Below are 21,052 nucleotides of genomic sequence, written 5' to 3' on the forward strand. Positions count from 1 at the left end.
TTTGGGTTCTTATAATGTATTATTAATAGGGGGTATTTTTATTTGTTTGTTTGAGACAGAGTCTGGCTCTGTCACCCAGGCTAGAGTGCAGTGGTGCGATCTCAGCTCACTATAACCACCGCCTCCTGGGCTCAAGCAATTCTCCTGCCTCAGCCTCCCCAGTAGCTGGGATTACAGGCGTCTGCTGCCATGCACAGCTAATTTTTGTATTTTTAGTAGAGAAGGGATTTCACCATGTTGGCCAGGCTGATCTCGAACTCCTGACCTCAAGTGATCTACTTCCTTCAGCCTCCCAAATTGCTGGAATTACAGGTGTGAACCACTGTGCCTGGTATAGCTGGTATTTTTTGAGTGCCTATTGTATTTCAGGCCTCGCCCTGACTCATTCCTCACATTAGCCCTGTAAGATAGATGCTGTCGTCATCCTCATTTTTCCAGATGAGAAAACTGAGGCATAAAGAGGTTAAATAGCTTGATCAAAATCACAGTTTATAAAAGTGGCCAAGCTAGAATTCAAGCCAAGGCAGTCTGGCTCCAAAAACTAAGCTATCCTTTGGAAATAACTTTGCTTTTGAACTTGTTTATATGCCTTTCTCATATAGTCAGTTTCTTTCTTGTCATCCTTCCATCTCTCCCTTTCTCCCTGTATCCTCCTGCCTTGTTCCACAAAGATTTTCAGAGGAATCGAAACTGGTTTCTAGGTTATTTATATTTTTAGAATAAGGCACTCAGGATTTTTTTCCTTGGAGACCTAGAAATCCAATCACGTAAAAGAGAATTTATTGGTTTACATTACTGAGGTCTGGGATATAGCAGGCTTTCATCTAGTTGAGATAGTGAGCCTCACACAATGTTGCTAGGGCTCCCTCTTTCTCTCTCCACCTCTCATTCTGTCTTTCTCTGTGTATTGATTTCATTCTGCAGACAGCTTCCTTCCTACTGCCAGGGACGTTGGTGGCAGCAGCTTTAAGCTTGTCTAGTTTTCGGCTTAACTGCCCAGTGGAAAGAGGCAGTTCTTCCTAAGAGCTCCAACGGCAGAACTCCAGAGAGTGTTCTGATTAGCCTGGCTGGGGTCACTTGCCTATTCCAGAGCCGTCACTGTGGCCTGGCAGATGGGGTACTCCAGCCAGCCTCTGACCAATCACATGGAGTCGGTTCTCCACAGGAAACAGGTATTCGACTTAAAGAGTAGGGATGTAGGTGCTGGAGAGACAAAAAACCAGATGTCCATAAGTAAACTATTCAAGACAACGTATACAGTTGCCAGCAGCACTCATATTCCTAACTGGCACTTTTACTTCAGTGAAAATGGTACAATGTGATCTTTCTAATAGTATGGTTTTGAATTTACATTAAAAGTTATATAATGATTCTAAGTTATTAAAGACAAGCTTTTTCAAGCTAGTTTTAGTGGACTTACTTAAACAAACAGAGACTAGGTGATATCGTAGTGCATCTTCTCAAAGAACTTGTTAAAATTGCAAGAGTCCTTGGTTTACTTTGTTTTTAAAAAAGGAAAAATGATCTTTAATTCTGTCATCCAAAACATTATGGGTTTTGGCTTTTTAAACCTTTTTTATGCATACAAACATTTTAAAAAGTAGATCTATAACCTTGAAAACTTTTCCTGCCGGTGATATTTTAGGTATATTTCTTTTTGAGACAGCGTCTTGCTCTGTCACCCAAGCTGGAATGCAATGGCGTGATCTCAGCTCACTGCAGCCTCAACCTCCTGGATTCAAGCGATCCTCCTACCTCAGTCTCTCCCAAGTAGCTGGGACCACAGGCGTGTGCCACCACACCCAGTTAATTTTTGTATTTCTTGTAGAGACGGGGTTTCACCCTGTTGCCCAAGATAGTCTTAAACTCCTGGGCTAATGCAGTGTGCCTGCCTCAGCCTCCCAAAGTGCTGGGATTACAGGGTGTGAGCCATCATGCCCAGCCCATTTCTTTTTTTAAAATTGAGATATATTTTACATACATAAAACGGTAGTTTTCTGTATATTCACACAGTTGTGTAGCCATCCCCGCTATCTAATTCCACAACATTTTCATCACCTTCAGAAGAAGCACTCTCCCTGTGAGCAGTCCCTCCCCATTTACCATGCCCCCAGCCTTTGACAACCATGAATCTACTTTCTATCTTTATGGATATGCTTTGCCTATTCTAGATATTTTTTATATAAGTGGAATAATACACTGTGTGGCCTTTTGTGTCAGACTTCTTTCACTTAGCATAAAGTTTTCAAGGTTCACCCGTGTGGTAGCATGTATCAGTACTTCATTCCTTTTTTTGGCTGAATAATATTCTACTATATGGATATACCAAATTTTGTTTATCTTTTCATCTGTTGATGGACACTTGAGTTGCTTCCACTTTTTGGCTATTATGAATAATACTGCTATGAACATTTGTGTACAAATTCCATGTGAACATAGGTTTTCAGATCTCTTGGGTATTAGTTTGTTAGGGCTGCCTTAACAAAATACCACAGACTATGTGGCTTAAACAACAGAAATTTATTCTCTCACAGTTCTGGAGGCTGGTAGTCCAAGATCAAGGTTGTAGCAGGTTTTGGTTTCTCCTGAGGCCTCTCTCTTTGGCATGCAGATGGTCACTGTCTCCTCATAAGGTCTTCTCTTTGTGTGCGTATCCCTGGCGTTTCTTACTATGTCCAAATTTCCTCTTCTTATAAGGATACCAGTCAGATTGGATTAAGGCTCATACTAATGGCCTCATTTTAACTTAATTACCTCTTTAAAGGCTGTGTCTCCAAATAGCCACATTCTGAAGTACTAGTGATTAGGGCTTCAACATAAGGATTTTGGGGGTGAAACAGTTCAGCCCTTATACCTAGAAGTGGAATTGCTAGGTCTTGTGGTAACTATGTTTACCTTCTTGGGGAACAGCCAAACTACTTTCCAAAGTGGCTGCATCATATTTTATTCTTACCAGGAATATATGAGGTTTCTAATGTCCCCATGTCCTTGCCAATGTTTATTATCGTCTGTCTTTTTGAAGTGGTATCTCCTTGAGGTTTTGTTGTGTATTCCACTGATGGCTAATGTTAAGCATCTTTTCATGTGCTTATAGGCCATTTGTTTATCCTATCGGAGAAATATCAATCCTTTGCCCAGTTTTTAATTGGTTATTTGTATTTTTGTTGAATTGTGAAAGTTCTTAATATATTCTGCATACTAGACCCTTATCAGATACATGATTTGCTAATATTTTCTCTCATCTTGTGGATTGTCTTTTCACTTGTGATGAAGTCCAGTTTTTCTTTTTTCTTCAGTTGCTTGTGTGTTAGGTGTCATATCTAAGAAAGTCTTGCCTAATCCAATGAGTATCTATACCCATGTTTTCATCAAAGAGTTTTATAATTTTTGCTTTTACACTTAGGTCTTTAATCTATTTTGAGATTTTTTTTTTTTTTTTTGAGACGGAGTCTCGCTCTGTCACCCAGGCTGGAGTGCAGTGGCACATCTTGGCTCACTGCAACCTCTGCCTCCCAGCTTCACACCATTCTCCTGCCTCAGCCTCCCGAGTAGCTGGGACTACAGGTGCCTGCCACCATGCCTGGCTAATTTTTTGTATTTTTAGTAGAGACGAGCTTTCACCGTGTGTTAGCCAGGATGGTCTCGATCTCCTGACCTTGTGATCCGCCCGCCTTGGCCTCCCAAAGTGCTGGGATTACAGGCATGAGCCACCGCGCCTGGCCTGCTAATTTTTATTTATTGTATGAGGTAGGGGTCTAACTGCTTGCATGTGGATGACTAGTTGCTCTAGCACCGTTTATTGAAAAGACTGTTCTTTTCCCATTGAATTGTCTTGGTACCATAATGAAAACAAAAGGACCACAAATATATAGGTTTACTTACGGACTTTAAATTCTGTTCCATTGATCTATGCCCATCCTTATGCCACTCTTACACAGTCATGATTACTGTTGCTGTATGGTAAATTTTGAAAATGGAAAGTATGAGTCTTCCTATTTTGTTCTTTTTCAAGATTGTTTTGGCTGTTCTGGGTGTCTTGCATTTCCATATGAATGTTAGGATCAGCTTGTCAATTTCTACAAAAAAAAGCCAGCTGAGATTTTTACAGGGATTGCATTGAATTTGTAGATTAATTTGGGGAATATTGCCATCTTAATATTAAGTTGTCCAGTCCATGAACATGAGATGTCCTTCCATTTCTTTAGATCTTCAGTTTCTTTAAATGATATTTTGTAATTTTCAGTATATAAGTTTTGTGCTTCTTTTATTAAATTTATCTCTAGATGTTTTATTATTTTTGGTGCTATTATAATTTAAATGGTTTTCTGAATTTTATTTTGTGGTGTTAATAGTACTCTGATTTACTTTAAAAAATTTTTCAAAAATACAGTTAACCCTTGAATAACATGGTTTTGGACTGCTCGGGTTCACTTCCAAGTGGATTTTCTTCTGCCTCTGCCACTGCTCCTCCTCTTCCTCCTCCTAAGCCTACTCATTATGAAGATGAAGACCTTTATGGTGACCCACTTCCACTTAATGAATATTAAATAATATTGTCTCTTCCTTATGATTTTTTTAAATAGAAACGGGACTTGCTTGTTGGCCAGGTTGGTCTTGAACTCCTGACCTCAATCTATCCTCCCACCTCGACCTCCCAAATGACTTTCTTAATAACATTTTCTTTTCTCTAGCTAACTTTATAGTAAAAATGCTGTATATAAAACATATACAAAATATGTGTTAATTGACTGTTATCTGTAAGGCATCCAGTCATCATAGGCTATTAGTAGTTAAGTTTTTGGGGAGTTGATATGGTTTGGAGTTGATATGTCATGTTGAAGTGTGATCTCCAGTGTTGGAGGTGGGCCTAGTGGGAGGTGTTTGAATCATGGGGTTGATTCCCCATGAATGGCTTGATGCTGTCTTTGTGGTAATAAGTGAGTTCTCATTCTATTAGTTCACGCAAGAGCTGGTTGTTTAAAGAGCTTGGCACCTGCTCCTGTCTTTCTTGCTTCTTCTCTTGCTGTATGGCATGCCTGCTCCCCTTTCCCTTCCACCATGAGTAAAAACTTCCTAAGGCCTCACCAGAAGCCCAGCAGATGCTGGTGGTATGCTTGTACAGCCTGCAGAACCATGATCCAAATAAACCTCCTTTCTTTATAAATTACCCAATCTCAGGTATTCTTTTATAGCAATGCAAAACGGACTGACACAGAAGGTAAAAGTTATATTTGGATTTTCTGCTGCGCCCCTAACCTCTGTGTTGTTCAAAGGTCAACTGTACATATAACATAATATTTACCATAGTAGCCATCTTTAGATATACAACTTAGTATTGTTAAGTAAATTCACGTTGTTTGTAACAGATCTCCAGAACTCTTCATCTTGCCTGATTTAATTTGAAAGATTTATATGGCCCCTTAACTATTTCACCTTTAATGCCATGCCTTTTAGTTTTCCTCTTCTTGCACCTGTAGTTGTAATGTCCTGGTCAGAGTAGGGGTTAGGGGATGTGGATAAAGTTATTTTATAATGTATGGAATATATTGATACTTTTTTTTTCATGCTTATAAACTTTTGTGTGTGCCTTGCAAACAAAAACTGATGGTGTTCCATTGGGGATATCACAGCTCAGTTTTTTTGATAACATAGTCTGTTACTGAGTCAGTTCTGTAGAAGGTCAACACTAGTTCTTAAGAGAGAGCTGGTTTATTGAAATACATAAGTTGCTGGAATGCTCTGAGGCTGTTACCAGTATTTACAGCATGGCGGAGTGTGTGGTTGGTTCAGATTTCTCATAAAGACCACAGTTAAATCAGAAAAAAAATTCTGCGTAGTATAGAGTGACAGTGAGTAGTTTTTTTGGCCTTTTGACTTTGGTTTCCTGGTGCCTTACAACAGGTTTATCCAAGGTTGGAGAACTGCTTCAAACTCCAGTGTTCTCTATAGATGTGCTATAAATATATTTTTTAGGGGGTAGGAGATACGAAGTTCACATTTGCTAAGATGGATTTCTATATGCTCTAATTTTAGCATGAAAGATGTGAAACTCTATTTGGCAAACTATTATCCAAATAAAGTTATGTCAAAAAATGAATTTCTTAGGTTCATTTAATGAACTAATTTTATTCAGCTCTTGATTACATTTCCTGTGTGTAGAGCATGTTTCACACTTGGTAACTGACTCTCATTTAAAGAGAATGAATGGCCAGATGAATGTCCTTTTGAGCATTTTTCAAGTGCATGCATTTCTGATTGGTTTTGTTTGCCTTATTCAATGGAGAGAATAATTCTTTGTGGCCAATTTCATTTTAAGAGGGCAATGTTGAGTGAATTTTCATAATTTAAATATGAATAATTATGCTCTCAAATTATGTATTTGATGGAAACTTAGAACTGAAATCTTGGCTTTTCTTTCTCTCTTCCTCTGCACACTGCTGCCCAGAATGTTTTGGACAGGTGTGCTGTGCTGAATTTCATGTAAATCAAATTTTCTTTTTTTAATTTTTAAAAATGACTATTGTATCTTTGTGAAGGAATGACAACAATAGGAATTAAGTTAAAAAGGGATTGTATTTTCCTTTGGTCGTACTCATAAAGCAGTGCAAGAGAGAAGAAAACCCTCAAATGATATCATGTTTACACATGGCTGTACTAGTACTAATACACTTTTTTTAAAGGCAGTTATGTGAAATTTAGTTAAATAGGAAGACATATTTGTTTAATGGTCATTTGACATTGCCCACAGTCAATTTTTGGAATGTTCATTAGGTTACAGTATATAGTTTAAATATTTTCCAGTTATCTAAACCTTTTATTTCTTCAGTGCAAATTTATGTTTTAGGAAATGTGCTGACAGTGTCTTAAATGACATTAAAGGATATTGTACCGAGAATGGTTGGCAGCTCTTTGTCCATCTCCACAGAACAAGAAGAAATAGGCTTAGATTATTTTTGGTGAACATAAACATAATTCCCTAATATTAGAGACATTAAGACATAAATATTTACAGCTGCTGATTATTAAAATAACAGTAACAGTACTTGACATTTTAGTATATGCTGTGTAGCTGGCATTGCGTTAAGTACTTTACATACATCATCTTATTGTTATCCAGTCCTATGTGGTAGAAATTGTTACTTTTACCATTTTATGGATGAAGAAACTGAGGCTCAGAAAGGTTAAGTAACTTACTAAGGATACCCAGCTAGTAAGCGAGAGACACATAGTTTGAAACCAGACCATCTGACTATAGAGCCTGTGCTCGTAACCACAGTTAATGGGAAGAGGATAAACCAGTGCTGTCCCTTACATTAAATATTCACCATGGATGATCAATCAGTTACAGACAGTAATGGGTAACTGAGTAGAAATACAAGCAAAGAAGTTGACAGTATCATGATTTGGTTCAAGAAGTCATAATAAGTAAGGATGTGTCTCAGATTTTTTTCAGTCTTTTTACCAGGTTACAAATTTCCAAGAAGGATGATGTGATTCATATGTAAATTATGTGTAATAAAATAGTTGAAGTTCAAAATCCTATTGAGATAACAAAGAGGTTTCTATATTATATTGAAAACTGAGAAATCAGCAACACAGACATTAAGACCCAGATACATAAATGGGGAAAACATATGGACAGACAGTACAAATACAGTTAAGAAATATAGAAAGTTCTGCCTTGTAAGTAATCAAATGCAGATTTAAGTCATAATGTGATATGAGTTTTTCCTAGTAAATTAGCAGGAATTTATAAAATGTTAATACCCAAAGGTGGTACTCTCATTCACTGCCAATGGCTTTTTAAAATACTGTGTTAGCAAAACAAAATAATTCAATCAGTAAATAAACATTCCTCTTTCCTGGCACTAATTTAGTAAATAGGAAATGCATATACTTTTTCTATTATATTGAAAAGCGTATTAAGCTAGCCTGCATTAGACAAAAAAAAAAAAAAAAATTGTATTACTTTTTTTTTTTTCTTGAGAAATGGTCTGGCTGTAGTGACCAGGCTGGAGTATAGTGGCGTGATCTTGGCTCACTGCAGCCTCTGCCTCCTGGGCTCAAGCCATCCTCCCACCTCAGCCTCCCTAGTAGCTGGGACCGTAGGCATGCATCACCATGCCTGGCTAATTTTTGTATTTTTTGTAGAGACGGGGTTTTGCCATGTTGCCCAGATTGGTCTCAAACTTGTTAGCTCAGGCAATCTGCCTGCCTGAGCCTCCCAAAGTGCTGGAATTACAGGTGTGACCCACTGTGCCCGGCCTGTATTAAATACTAAAAAAAAAAAATCACCTACAGAAGAAAATAAATGAACAGCTGTTGAGCAGAAATGTTGATTTAGTATTCTCCTTTAAATTATTAACCATGAGAGATGTATCTTAATTGCTAACCCATTGCAAGCTCAAATTGCATAATCATCTGTCAGTAACCTGATTGTTTATGTATAACCTCCTGGTACATAGGAACATGTGTGTTTTATATATGAGTATTCTTTAGTTTTACTACTGGTTAATTAAACATGGGAAAATCACTTAAGTTTGTTATTTATTCACTGTTACAGATTCCCTGAAATTTTTGGAAATTATTCTTTATTTCAAAAAACTAAAGAATGATGAAATTTTTTAAAGGTGTGATTTTATTGTTTCAAAATTTAGTTTATATTTGTCTACTCTATAGCTGTGACTGGGCAAATAACTCTGTAATTATTTTACAGGTATTCACAGTTTTATATGGAAGATAGCTTTTGCCATTATAATATGTTTAACCATCATTTCTTTGATGGAAAGGTAAGAGCTGTGACCATTATCTCATTGTTCTCTGATTGTGGAATAACAGATTTCAGAGTGCCTCCTTTGTTCTTTTTCTAAATTCCCTCAAGGTCAAATTGTGGCTGTTCTACCATTTACTGATATTTATTTTTGTTCTTTCACTGTTTATTGAGCACCTAGAGGTGATTTTATTATTCCCTTGTTAAGACTTCTCACTACTTTTTGGATGAAGGCCCACATTCTTAGAAGGCCCGTGGGGCTCTGTGTGATCTGACCCCAATTTCCACTCTAGCCTCCCTTCTCCCTGTTTCCCCTTTGCTGTCTGTGCTCAGGGCACAGGGCTTTCATCTGGAACTGGTTGGACGCCTTTCCACCACAGGGAAGGTCCATGCTGTTCCTGCTGGTTTCTGCTGTCTTTTGCCTTGATAACTTCCACTCATGTTTTAGAACTTTGTTCCAAATCAGTTCTTCCAGCCTCCCCTGACCCCTGCTCCCCAAAGGGTCAAGTTCTCCTTTGTAGACTTACCACACTGTAATTAAATGCATGTGTCAGGGCTGGGAGTGTACGGAAAATCTCTATTCCTTCCTCTCACTTTTTCTGTGAACCTCAAACTGCTCTAAAAAATAAAAGATCTTTTAAAAAAAAAAAAGGACTGCAGCTTAAAAAAAGCTTCTTTCAATATGAGGTTAATAATGTCACTGAGAATAAACAGCACAGTAGAGCTGATACATTTAGTTTGAGCTCTTTGTCAGGCCTATTATAAAATAAAATCTGTAACCAACCAAGTAATCACACCTGCCAGGACGCTGGCCAAAAATATTGTGAAATTATCAAGACATCTTGAAGCATACCCATAAATATATGCATATATATCAATTTTGTAAAAATTGTGAACCATGCTTACTATGTATTGTGCTTTGAGCTATTAACTAATGGTAGGAGGATGAAAACCAAGGAAGACTTTAAAAGTCAGCGTTCAGGAAATGAAAACAAATGTTAAATTGTTGGTTGGGATTGAAAAACGAGTCCCCTGATTTAGTAAGTATAGCACTCCTTCCATTTGGATCAATTTAGCATTGGGATATATATTAATATTTTTCAGCTGTGAAGCCATTAAAACAAGGTATTGAAATAAACAGCAGTTATAATTAGATATATTTCAGCTGTTTCCCAAAGCGTTTATGTGGTTGGTAATCACTAAGAATTGAGAACTGTTGAGGTGAATGTGAAGGAAAGTGGGAGTTGAAAGTCACTTGCCAGTGGATGATGAGGGACTTCTCAGCTGGGACAGTGGCAGTGAGAAAAGGAGAAAAGGAGAGGAAAGAACTGGGTTGTCTAGGCATTCACAGAGGCAGTGAGAAAAGTCCAAGCTGACTTGATAGAATGGCCTGGATTTGTATTTTTTCTTCTAAACAGAGGGAAGTGAAGTTTGGAAAGGTTGAGTTTGTGGGGCTGTGGGGATATCCAGCCTGACTACTTGAAACCACAGGACCTTGATGTCAGGTGGGGTCAGGGCTGTGTCGTAGTAAATGAGGATGTAATCAAGTTTGAATCACTACTTGATGCTACACTAGTGAGTTAGGGTTTTCTTGTTTTTTGTCTGTTTTAATACCATACTATGGTTTTGCTTTTTATTTTGAACAATGAAGACAAAATAAGGATAAAATTAAATACCTAAAGGTTGGCTAACAATTTTTTATATTTTTAAAGAGTAACAGGTAATTAGCCTTTTTCTTCGAAACTCTTTGTAGCTTATAGAAAGTGTACAGCATTACCTTATAAGTTTCTACAGTAATGGTTGGAATAAGCTGCCAAGATGGAGCCCCACTTTATCTTCCCTGAAGAAAAGAGTCATCCAGCTCAGGCTTTCCTTACTCTATATTTCAGCAGCAGCCTCTAAATAGCACTGCAGCTATAGAGATTGATCTGCAGAAACCCATTGTTTTAATGATTTTACTATCTGCCCTTTTTCTACCTACTCCCAGAGTCAAGTTTTTCAATAGAGATTTACCATCCACTAATCAATCACTAAGTATTTAAGTGTCGGCTCAGTGCCTTTGAGGCTGTCCAGGGTGCTTAGGAAAATAGAAGACTCTGCTAGTGCACCTCAGCACTTTGCAGTCCACTAGATTCAAAAGCTGGAGTTCCCCGCATAGGATTTCTCATTGCAAATCATATAGTGATTAAAAAATGTCATCTGCCTTAATGGCAAAGTCAGTTAAAGTATGTAGAGAGGATGGCTAATTAAATTGCCGGGCACTTTTTAAATGATAACTGAGATAAAGGAAAGAGTCAAATTACTGTCAACGTTGTAAGCAAGTGTCTATTTCTCATAGGAGATCAACATTAAGACCATCAGCAGCTTGTGTTGGGCTATGATGCCATTGATTCTTACCTGGAAAAAAAAATCCTTTAAAAATATTTTTAAAGTTAGGTTAGGAGTTAAACATCATTTACTTGTATAATTTCTTTTTTCTACTTTTAACTCTAAGGAGTTTGAAGATTTCAATATCATCATCTGTGCTTTCAGTCCTTGTTCTTGTAAGCAGGTTAAGGAAGTGCCAGACAGCACTTGAAAAATGATTAACCTTCTTGACAAGTCATCCTCTGCTATAGGAGTTCCAGTAGGAAATTAATGGAGACTCTCCTAGGGAAAAAGGTTTTCCTCTTATCAGTGGAGTCTTCTAAATTGATTTAGCAGTAGAACAAAATATATTTTATTATAAAATACATATAGGCTTATTAAAGTTTAAAGTGCCATTAAATTTTAAAATCTCATGTCATTTTGTATACTGTGTTTACTTATTTTTGTAGATGAGTACAGTCACCTCTCCCCACTTGTGGGTTCTGCATCTGTGGGTTCAACCAACTGGAGATCAAAAATATTTAGGAAAAAAAAGAGGATGGTGGTGACTGTACTGAGCATGTACACTTTTTTCTTGTCATTATTCCCTAAACCATAGAGTCTAAGAACTATTTATATATCATTTACATTGTATTAGGTATTATAAGTAATCTAGAGATGATTTAAACTATGTAGGAGGATGTGCATAGGTTATGTGCAATACTACAATATTTTATATCAGGGACTCTAGCACCTGCAGATTTTGGTATATGCGGGGGTCCTGGAACCAGTCCCTCAGGGATACTGAGGGGACTACTTGAAAGCTACTTGCAAGTCAGTTGACTGGAGATACTGTTATATGGTATCTCTTAATAACTTCACTTATAGCAAAACCATTAAATGTCCCTGTTAATGTTTACTTTGCAATTACTAAAAAAGCTTAAATTAACCTTTGAGAAAATGTGTTAATAGCATAGTTTGATGCACCAGATGCGCTTTGTCGTTTGTGAACTTTCATTTTTTATTTCCTTACAGTGCATGTTCAAATATGTCTGCCTGATACTCAAAAACATATGCATGTTTAACTGCTAATTTGTAGCTGTTATTAAACTGAACTCATGGCATTGGACAAACCAGATAGGAAAACAATGTCTTCTTCGTCTTTGTGTCCCTAGTGCTTAGCACCATCCTGGCTTCTGTTTGTTAAATTGAATTTAACATTTCAGATAGTTTTCATGGGTAATGAGTTTCTTTTAGGACACTAAATTTAGCCTTTTAATTTAACCATTTGAAATGTGTAGTCTTCTGATAGTGATGGTGTTTGAATTTGCAATTTTAAAAACCTGCTTATCAAGGAACCCAAAGATAAAATCTTATGGGGGCAAAGAGAGGCTTCAGAATGTCACTGAGGGATGCTGTGGTGGCAAGATGACTTGGTAAAGTTTCCAGTATTAAGAGAGAGACTGAGTCTAATGCATTCTCCTCCAAATAGGATGAAGTGCCTCTCTCTAGTCCTAATTTCGAAATGAATTTTTATTTGTTCCAGACTGCCCTTGAAGTATGCAGAGCATTTTTACAGGAAGATAAAGGCAAAGGAATCATTATGGTGACGGATCCTCCGTTTGGTGGCTTGGTTGAACCTCTGGCTATTACATTCAAAAAGTTAATTGCTATGTGGAAAGAAGGTCAAAGCCAAGGTGTATAATTTATTACTGCAAAATAAACATGTATCTATGTATCTACTTCCTGTCAAATATTAGCTGAGCTCAGTGAATCAGAGCACTGATAGAATATACATGTCTTGAGTTCTCTTTTTAAAAACAGGCTTATTTGATGTTGCAGCAAACTTCATTATCATGATATACTTTGTATTATTCTAATCATGTGGATTTTTTTAATGGCTTATAGGTAAAATACTATGTTTTTGATGGGGATAATGGGACATTATGCAGAACAGCGGTGAACTGCTGTCATTCATTCAGTAAATATTTACTGAGTGGCCACTGTGTGCCAGGCACTGTTTAGGTACTAGGAATGGATTTTTGAACAAAGCCGACACATACCTCTGCCCTGTGGATCATACATTCTCTGTTCCTAAAGCCTGGCCCAGAACACTAAGAGGGCACTCAACCTGAGGTCCAGGGCTCTGCGCTTTGCCAGGATATAAGTTTGGAGGTTAGACATCCCATAGGCTGATTGTGGTTATCACTGACACAGATTCCCAGCCCTATAGGTAGGCTAGTGGCTGGGGGTTATTATTCAGTTTAAAGTGACTTAGGACTTCAAAGTATTTTATGTAATTATCTAATTAGTTGGTACATTCATTTTTTAGAAACATTTTCTAGCTCGCAAGTTGATAAATTTGTTAAGAGTGTCAGGAATTTTGTGATCATGCTTCTCCACTAATAGTGCTTTGGGAGACAGAATGCAAATGAAATATAAAACGTGACTCATATTGTTTAAGTATTTCACTTATTTGCTGTTTTTAAGTCCGCTAATTAGAGTGGATAAAGTCAATGTCATTGGGGAAGCAATAAAGAGCTTTGTGGGCTTGAATTCCTGTTCTGCCACTTACTGGCTGCATTGGACTTGACAGCTTATGGCTTCAGTTTCCCCATCTGTAAAATGGGATGACATCTAATTCTAGGGATTATTGCAAGGAGACAGTACATAGAAAGTACTTACTATAGCTTAGTGTAAGCACTATGATTAGGCTTGCCTCTGATTAAGGCTTTTCAGCCTGTTGGAGTTTTAGCTGTAATACTGCTATAATGAGTACTAGCCTATACTAGGTGCTTTGTAAGTAATAGCTGTGTTCCCTGTCTCTCACAAACACTAATTTTGGTAAAACTGTTTTTAAGAATCTTCCATGATGCAGACAAGGTTGATTCATCCCTGAAAACTAAGATAATGAGTTGTGGCAGAGCTGGGATTCACACCCAGGGCCTACTGCCTTCTAGTCCAGAGGTGCTTCCACTACATCATGACTACCTTTGTGCCTCAAAAGTGGCATTCCTTTTCTATTTTCAACTGTTTAGGTAACATCTTTGCCTTACCTAGACAATAGTAATATACATATAAGGGTTACTTTTACATACTCTTAGTAGCTATATTTCGATATAAAGGAATATGTCCACTGACCTTTGGGAATAGACAGGTTTGAAATGGCACTCTGGTAAACATTTTCTGTTTTTGTATGAGATTTAAATGTGTTGAATCATTGCAATTTCTCATGCTAGCAGAAGTTTTTCTACTGTAGCCTTCTATTTTTTCTTTAATTTACTATTATTTTTTCCTTTTTGTGATCCATTAGATGACAGTCACAAAGAACTACCCATTTTCTGGATTTTCCCCTATTTTTTTGAATCTCGAATTTGTCAGTTTTTTCCAAGCTTCCAGATGCTGGATTACCAGGTAGAGTACATATTCTGTTTTCTGGCATGGTTGGGGAATGGAGATTCTACTTAAATAGATATAAGACTATTCATTGATTTTAGTAAATTAAAATACAATGAGCTGTGTTAAACACTAATATTATACCATATATAGCTCAGTCCAGTGGTTCCTAAATATCAGTAATCCCTAGAGTGCGTGTTGAAAATACAGATTGAGTACCAAAATAAACCCACTAAATCAGAATTAGAGGACAAAGCCCCAAGAAAAAATATCTCACCAAGCTCCTTGGGTGATTCTAAGTGTGCTAGGGTTTAGAGCGGCTGATTTAGTCTTTCATCATCACTAGGAGATTTTGCAGCCCCCCCCACCCCCGGTTCATCATTATGAACGTTCGTTTCCTCTTTTCAGGGGGTATAGAAAAGTAAATCACCTTTCTGGTTGGTGAAATGCCATGCACAATTTACTGCGTCACTCTTGGGATGTCAGGAGTGTCAGAGAAGGCAGAGATGGCTCTGTGTGAATGTGTTGATTCCGGGAGGAAGTTATAGGAGTGAGTAACTTCACAGCGATGACTATGGAATTTTCCCCCTGCGTGAAATGAGAATGAGGCTGCTGTCCACAGCAGCTCCACTTGGTCTTTTAAGTTCATTCTGCTTTAAACTCCACTTTCCTGTATTTTTTTCCCTTGTGTTTGAAGTTAACCCTGTTGTCGCCATCACTGTATATGGTCTTCAGGCAGGTACTGCTTCTTTTTTTTTTTGAGACAGTCTCACTTTGTCACACAGTCTGGAGTGCGGTGGTGCAATCTCGGCTCAGTGCAACCTCTGCTTCCCAGGTTCAAGTGATTCTTCTGCCTTAGCCTCCTGAGTAGCTGGGACTACAAACATGTGCCACCATGCCCACCTAATTTTTTTTCCCTGTGTTTTTAGTAGAGACAGGGTTTTGCCATGTTGGCCAGGCTGGTCTTGAACTCATGGCCTCAAGTGATCTGCCTGCCTCAGCCTCTCAAAGTGCTGGATTATAGGCGTGAGCCATTGTACCCAGCCTGCTTCCTCTTTTTGTAAGAGTTTTCTGTTTGAGTTTTCTGAATAATCGACTAGCCCCTGATTAAGGCAGAGTTTTAGCTGTAAATGTCTTCACTAGCTGTTGCAAGCTAGCACTTGGTTCTAATCTTTCTAATCCTGAAGGCATATACCATTATGAAAATTATTTTAAAATTCTGAAAGAGACAGTGTTACCAAAAATGAGAGTAAAAGACTCTACTTGTGATTCCACCCAAACAGCAGACACTGTACTTTCAAAGTGTTCCCTTCTAATCTTTTTTTAAAAGTACTTTTTACAGGTTTGTAATCATAGAAGACGATGTTGAATTCTGCTTTCTTCACTATGTCTTATAAGTATACATTTTTAAACATAGCTACACAATCTTTATGCTTTAATAACTAAATTATTTCATTTACAGGCTATTATTCCCTTCTTTTTGGACTACAGGTTGTTTTTACCTTTTAAGGTACTATAAATAACACTGCTATAAACACCTTTTATGCATATAATTTTTTCATGTTTTATATAACTTGCTTAAAATAGATTTCCAAAACTGAGATTACTTTATCAAATATAATGGACTTTTTTATGGCTATTACATATCATTAACAGGTTTTGTTCTAAAAGTGTGTAGCACAAGCCATTTTATACTTGACTTCTTGAGCTCTGCTTTGAGCAAAATCTATATCATAAGTCTTCTCAAAGCTCATTTAACTCGTTTTTGGGGCATTAAGTTTTCTGTTTCTTGTCTGAGGGATGCTTCTAGTATTGACATTTGCAACACAGAGGTAGCTGACATATTCTAAAGATGTTAACTACGTAAACGGGTTCTAGTTTTCAGCAGCATCTTCCACCTTTGGCAATGGATAATCATCTAGTGCAATGTTTGGCACACAGTAGGTGCCATGTATATGTCAAATGGATAACTGAGTGAAACAGCATGAACCCTGGAGTCAAAAAGGATCTGAGTTTTAATCCTGGCGCTGGCACTTACTTAACCCCTCTGAAGCTTATCTTACCTGTTAAATGAATATGGCAATAATATATCTGTCTTTTAAGGTTTTAAGGATTTTATGAAATAATGCCTGGAAAGGCTTAGCCCTGTCCTTAACACACAGCAAGTATTAAGTTTAGGTTCTTGCTGTCGGCATTGGCATCACCGTCGCTGTCGTTGTCATCATTCAGATAGTCCCAAGGTAGGGGTAAAACTCTCCCTCAGGTCCTTTTTTGATACATCTGAGAGATTAAAATTGCATAATTGTATAAATTGGTGCAAAAATAATTGCAGTTTTTGCCATTCATTTTCATTCATTCATTCCTTTTAATGGCAAAAACCGCAATTACTTTTGCACCAACCTAATAATTCGTGCCCTTAGAAAACTGTTACATCCATATTTAGAGAGGAGTTTTTTTTTTCCACTATGGGCAAGAGTTTGAAATGGTGAGAGGGCAAAAGAAGACAGATCCAGAATACAGCAGATGACAGAGGCAATTTTGCAGTAACCAGCCGTCACTTGTTAGGCAGTCTGTGTTACTAGGAAAGAACTTTTGGAAATATTAGGGTTACAGTTTTGAGAAATAGTTGCAAGGTCCAAGTGTGGACAATAATTATACACTTCAGTGTATTGATGAAGAAAGGTTCTGATTAGGTCATATGTGTCCGACAGGCTAAAAAGCAGTCTTCTCAATAAAGAGAAAGCCAACCTTTGGAAATTTGTTTTTCCTAATTCCTGCTAAAGGGAAGAACAGTACTGTCCATTACATGCTCATGTTGGAGAAACTGTGCCATATCTCCTCATGTATTTATAAACATTATTTGATTACATTCTTGGACAATTTTTCTATTTTTTGAAAATTTCTCTGGACCTATTATTCCTTTCTGAGCATTTTGCTTTCCTTTTTCTTTTGTTACTTTAACTTCATTAAAAAAATTTTTTTAAATAGAGATGGGATCTCTCTATGTTGTCCAGGCTGGTCTCGAACTCCTGGGCTCAAGCGATCCTCTCACCTCAGCCTCCCAAAGTGCTGGGATTACAGGTGTGAGCCACCATGCCTGGCCTAACTTCATTTTGTGGTACTTTTTTTCTTGTATATTAGCCTTCATTGAATGAAAACTTTGAGTCCCCTCTCCTCCTTCACAGATCTTTTCCCATAGACCTTGATTAGGCCTTTTTTTTTTTTTTTTGGACATCACCTGAGATGATTATAAGCCCCCAAACCACAATGCAGTCAAAAACCCCAAATCACTAAATCTCTTCTTTGGAAATACTTCCCAGGTAAGAGGAAGGCAGAAATGCTGCAAATCTTCATAAAACATAAATTATGTAGACTCTTCAGTAATCAAGCACTTGATGAATACAGAATAAAACAGTCATCAAAGACCTAGAAAACCAAGAATTTTATTAACAACAGATTAGAAAGGAAGGATGTGATGATGAAAAGAAACTGATTTCGAGTCAGAAGTCTGAGTCCTGGCACTGCCTTTTAGAGACCACTTAATCTTGGGAGAAGTCACTTTATCTCTCCAGATTCTGTTTCCTTACCTATAAAATAAAATGATTGAACCAGGAAAGAGATGGCAGATAAGTTTCTCTTTTGGTACTAAGCCTGATAAATTGCTAGTGATTTTCTGGAGAATTTGTTGAGAATACCAGGCTTGGTAGCAAAGAGTAATGTGATTAGTGGTGTCCACCATGGGGGTGGGGTCAGGGAGTGGTGGTGTTCATGTCCTGTATTTTCTGTGTCTGAATTAGATGATCTCACCTCCTTTCCACCTGAGACATTCTGCTCTCTCTTGTATGTATTTAATATGGGACAGTTGTCTGGGGTGTTAAAAATATAGCTCTTTGCTTTTGTCAAAGCTATCCTTTTTAAACCTCAGCCTGTTAGGGCACTATGTTTTTCAAGATTAGTTTCACAGTCAGAAATGAAGATATTTTGGCAGCAATTTCTGGAAAAGTATTGCAAATTAAAAGATGGCTACCAAAATTCTTAAAATTTAATCTGTAATAAACATAAAATATGTAGTGGGTTTGAAGTAAAAAGGGGTATAAGATGTCCACATGTTAATTTCAAATAAGAGCTTATGGGATATGGGGATTGTGACAGACTTTGCTGCTGTGGTAGAAGCTGGTTGCTGGAGCAGAAGAAGGTACTGGGGACCTTTTGTGTGTGCCGAAATCCAATAGAACACAATCCTTAGGGAGTTACAGAAATGCAAGTACTCTGTCTTATTTAATCTTTCTTTCCTGGCCTGATACCTGGAAGATAGTAGGCACAAAATAAATGTTGACATGGATGTCTCGGTCTCCATTTAACTAGTTTCAGTCTCATGTTACAGAAGACATTTGCGTATAGATAAAATTAAAAATTGGGAATTGCAGAGATTTTGTGCTTTCCCTCATTTCTATACAGTACTTCATCACATTAATCAGTTCCATGGGAGAAATTTTCTATTTGAAAATGCCTCTCATCATCATTGTGAGTGAAATGTCAGGGATAATGATGGGAAAATGGTGTATCAGCTCTACTACTAGTGATAGGCAATTTGCAAATTGTGTTTGCTTTACAGCACTTCCATAGGAGGTTTATTTGTGTGGCTGAAGCTATGAAATATGGATATATGTTAGAGGTACATTAATTTACTGTAGCAGCATGCATTTTACATACCATATGTTTATAGTTAATTAGCACAACAAACCCACATTTAAAAATAATAATAATCTCAATTAGGTTATGCAAAATCAAGCAATCAGCCACCTTCCTGACATATACATTCGCTGACTCCTTGGGTAACCATAAAGAAATTGTTCTTTTTTTTCCCTCTCTTCCATCTGCTGTCTAGTATATTGCATAGAATATTCCATGTACTAGATATCTTTCTAAAATATTATTCTCCAACATTTGAAAAGCTTCATATGAATCTCTTGGGAAGAATTTTTTTCTTATGACACTCATAAATGCTCAAAATATCTTTGTTGAGTTTAATAAGGTACTGTATATTTATTGAGTACACAGAGGAGTGCATTAGGGGAAACATTATGAATTTAAATGATTTTAAAAGAAAATGACTTATGGTACTATTTTAAGGTGATTTTGTAGTAAAATCTATTTTTGTATCCTAGCGTCTAATAGATAACATATATTCATAGAATTTTCAAAGTTAGAAACAGGTAACATAGGCTGACTTCCCAACGTAATAATCCTCTCCACTAAATTCATGACCAGCCATCATCCAGCTTCACTTGAATGCTTCCAGTGAGCAGAGGACTACAGCCTTAGAAGGCAATGCAATTTATTTAATAGCTCTAATCGTTAGAAAATTTTCTCATATGGAGATAAAATATGCTCCCCATTAACTTCCAACCATTGGTCCTAGTCCTATTCTCTGAAGCAATAAAGGATAAGTCCAATTGCTATTCCATATGACACCCCTTCAGTTATAGAATAGCTATCAGATCCTCCCAGTCATCTCTTTTCTGGATAAACATCCCCAATTTGTTAAGCTATAAATTCTGTTCATTCCCATTATTTTTCAAAGAAATGAACTAGTTTTATCAACGTCTCTCTTGAAATGTAGTGACTGAACACGGGGCTTCAAATGTGATCTAACCTGACAGTTTCCTTGTTGTGATACTGTACTTCCAAATAGGCCAACTGTGAGTCTGTGCCAGCTTTTACAGTTATGCTGGACTGCAGACCCACCATACTGACAGCCAGAAACCCTTAGGGGCTTTTCCACACTGTCCCTTGGGTCTCCTCATCCTGTGCTACAGTGTACTTAGTTTTTCCCACTGCTGAAGCTTAGCCTTAAACTAGACAGGGCTGGAGAACAAGCCTAGGAATCTCCCCTTAAAGGCCTCTCTTTCCCTTGTCCTCAATTTCTTACATTTTTGTGATTCACTTATTAAATAGCTAGCTTACAAGCCAGTTTTGTTGTAAGTTCTTTTGTATTCTTGTTTATCATAGAAACAATTCAGTACATAACTTATTTGAATGTCAGGCTTACCTGTACTGACCTCATAAAAAACCTCATGGTATTCTCGTGGATAATCTAAAGCAGTGGTTCTCAAACTTTAATGTGCCAGGAGGGCTTGTTAAAACACAGATTGCCGGGCCCTACTCCCAGAGTTTCTGTTTTATTAGGCCCTAGGTGAGGTGAGAATTTGTATTCCTAATAAGATCCCACTTATTGCTGATCCAGACACCACACTTTGAGAGCTACTGATGTAAAGAAAGATGGATTTATTGGTCAGGTGGATTCATAGCAGTCTTAAAACAAAATTGAGAATGCTCGTGGATAATAGGTTGGAGGAGGAGACTGAAGTAAGAAGCTAATAGAAGTCATGCTTGTTCACTTTGGTTTGCTTTCAAGATAATCTGCTGAAACTAAAAGTTGAATTAAGGACCTTGAGGAGAGAGGTACATGTTTGAAATAGTCACTGTGGGGAGAACAACTATAATTGTGAACCTGTGTCTTCATCTCCATTTTTTACC

At 37.4% G+C, this 21,052-nt stretch overlaps 1 protein-coding gene across 6 annotated transcripts in view; it reads left to right on the plus strand.

Annotated features, from left to right (window-relative positions):
* ZCCHC4 (zinc finger CCHC-type containing 4) overlaps positions 1-21,052 on the plus strand; it is a 56,744-nt gene that overhangs the window by 23,965 nt on the left and 11,727 nt on the right. For 4 of the 6 annotated variants that reach the window (XM_055245906.2, XM_063619766.1, XM_055245908.2 and 1 more), the window contains 3 exons: positions 8,717-8,789; positions 12,663-12,813; positions 14,430-14,530. In XM_055245906.2, coding sequence (XP_055101881.1) covers positions 8,717-8,789; positions 12,663-12,813; positions 14,430-14,530 — 325 coding nt within the window. The remainder of the gene's footprint in view (positions 1-8,716; positions 8,790-12,662; positions 12,814-14,429; positions 14,531-21,052) is intronic. The other 2 variants (XM_055245909.2, XM_063619765.1) reach the window with 1 other exon arrangement.

The sequence above is a fragment of the Symphalangus syndactylus genome, chromosome 16 (assembly GCF_028878055.3).
Source record: "Symphalangus syndactylus isolate Jambi chromosome 16, NHGRI_mSymSyn1-v2.1_pri, whole genome shotgun sequence".
Lineage (NCBI taxonomy): Eukaryota > Metazoa > Chordata > Mammalia > Primates > Hylobatidae > Symphalangus > Symphalangus syndactylus.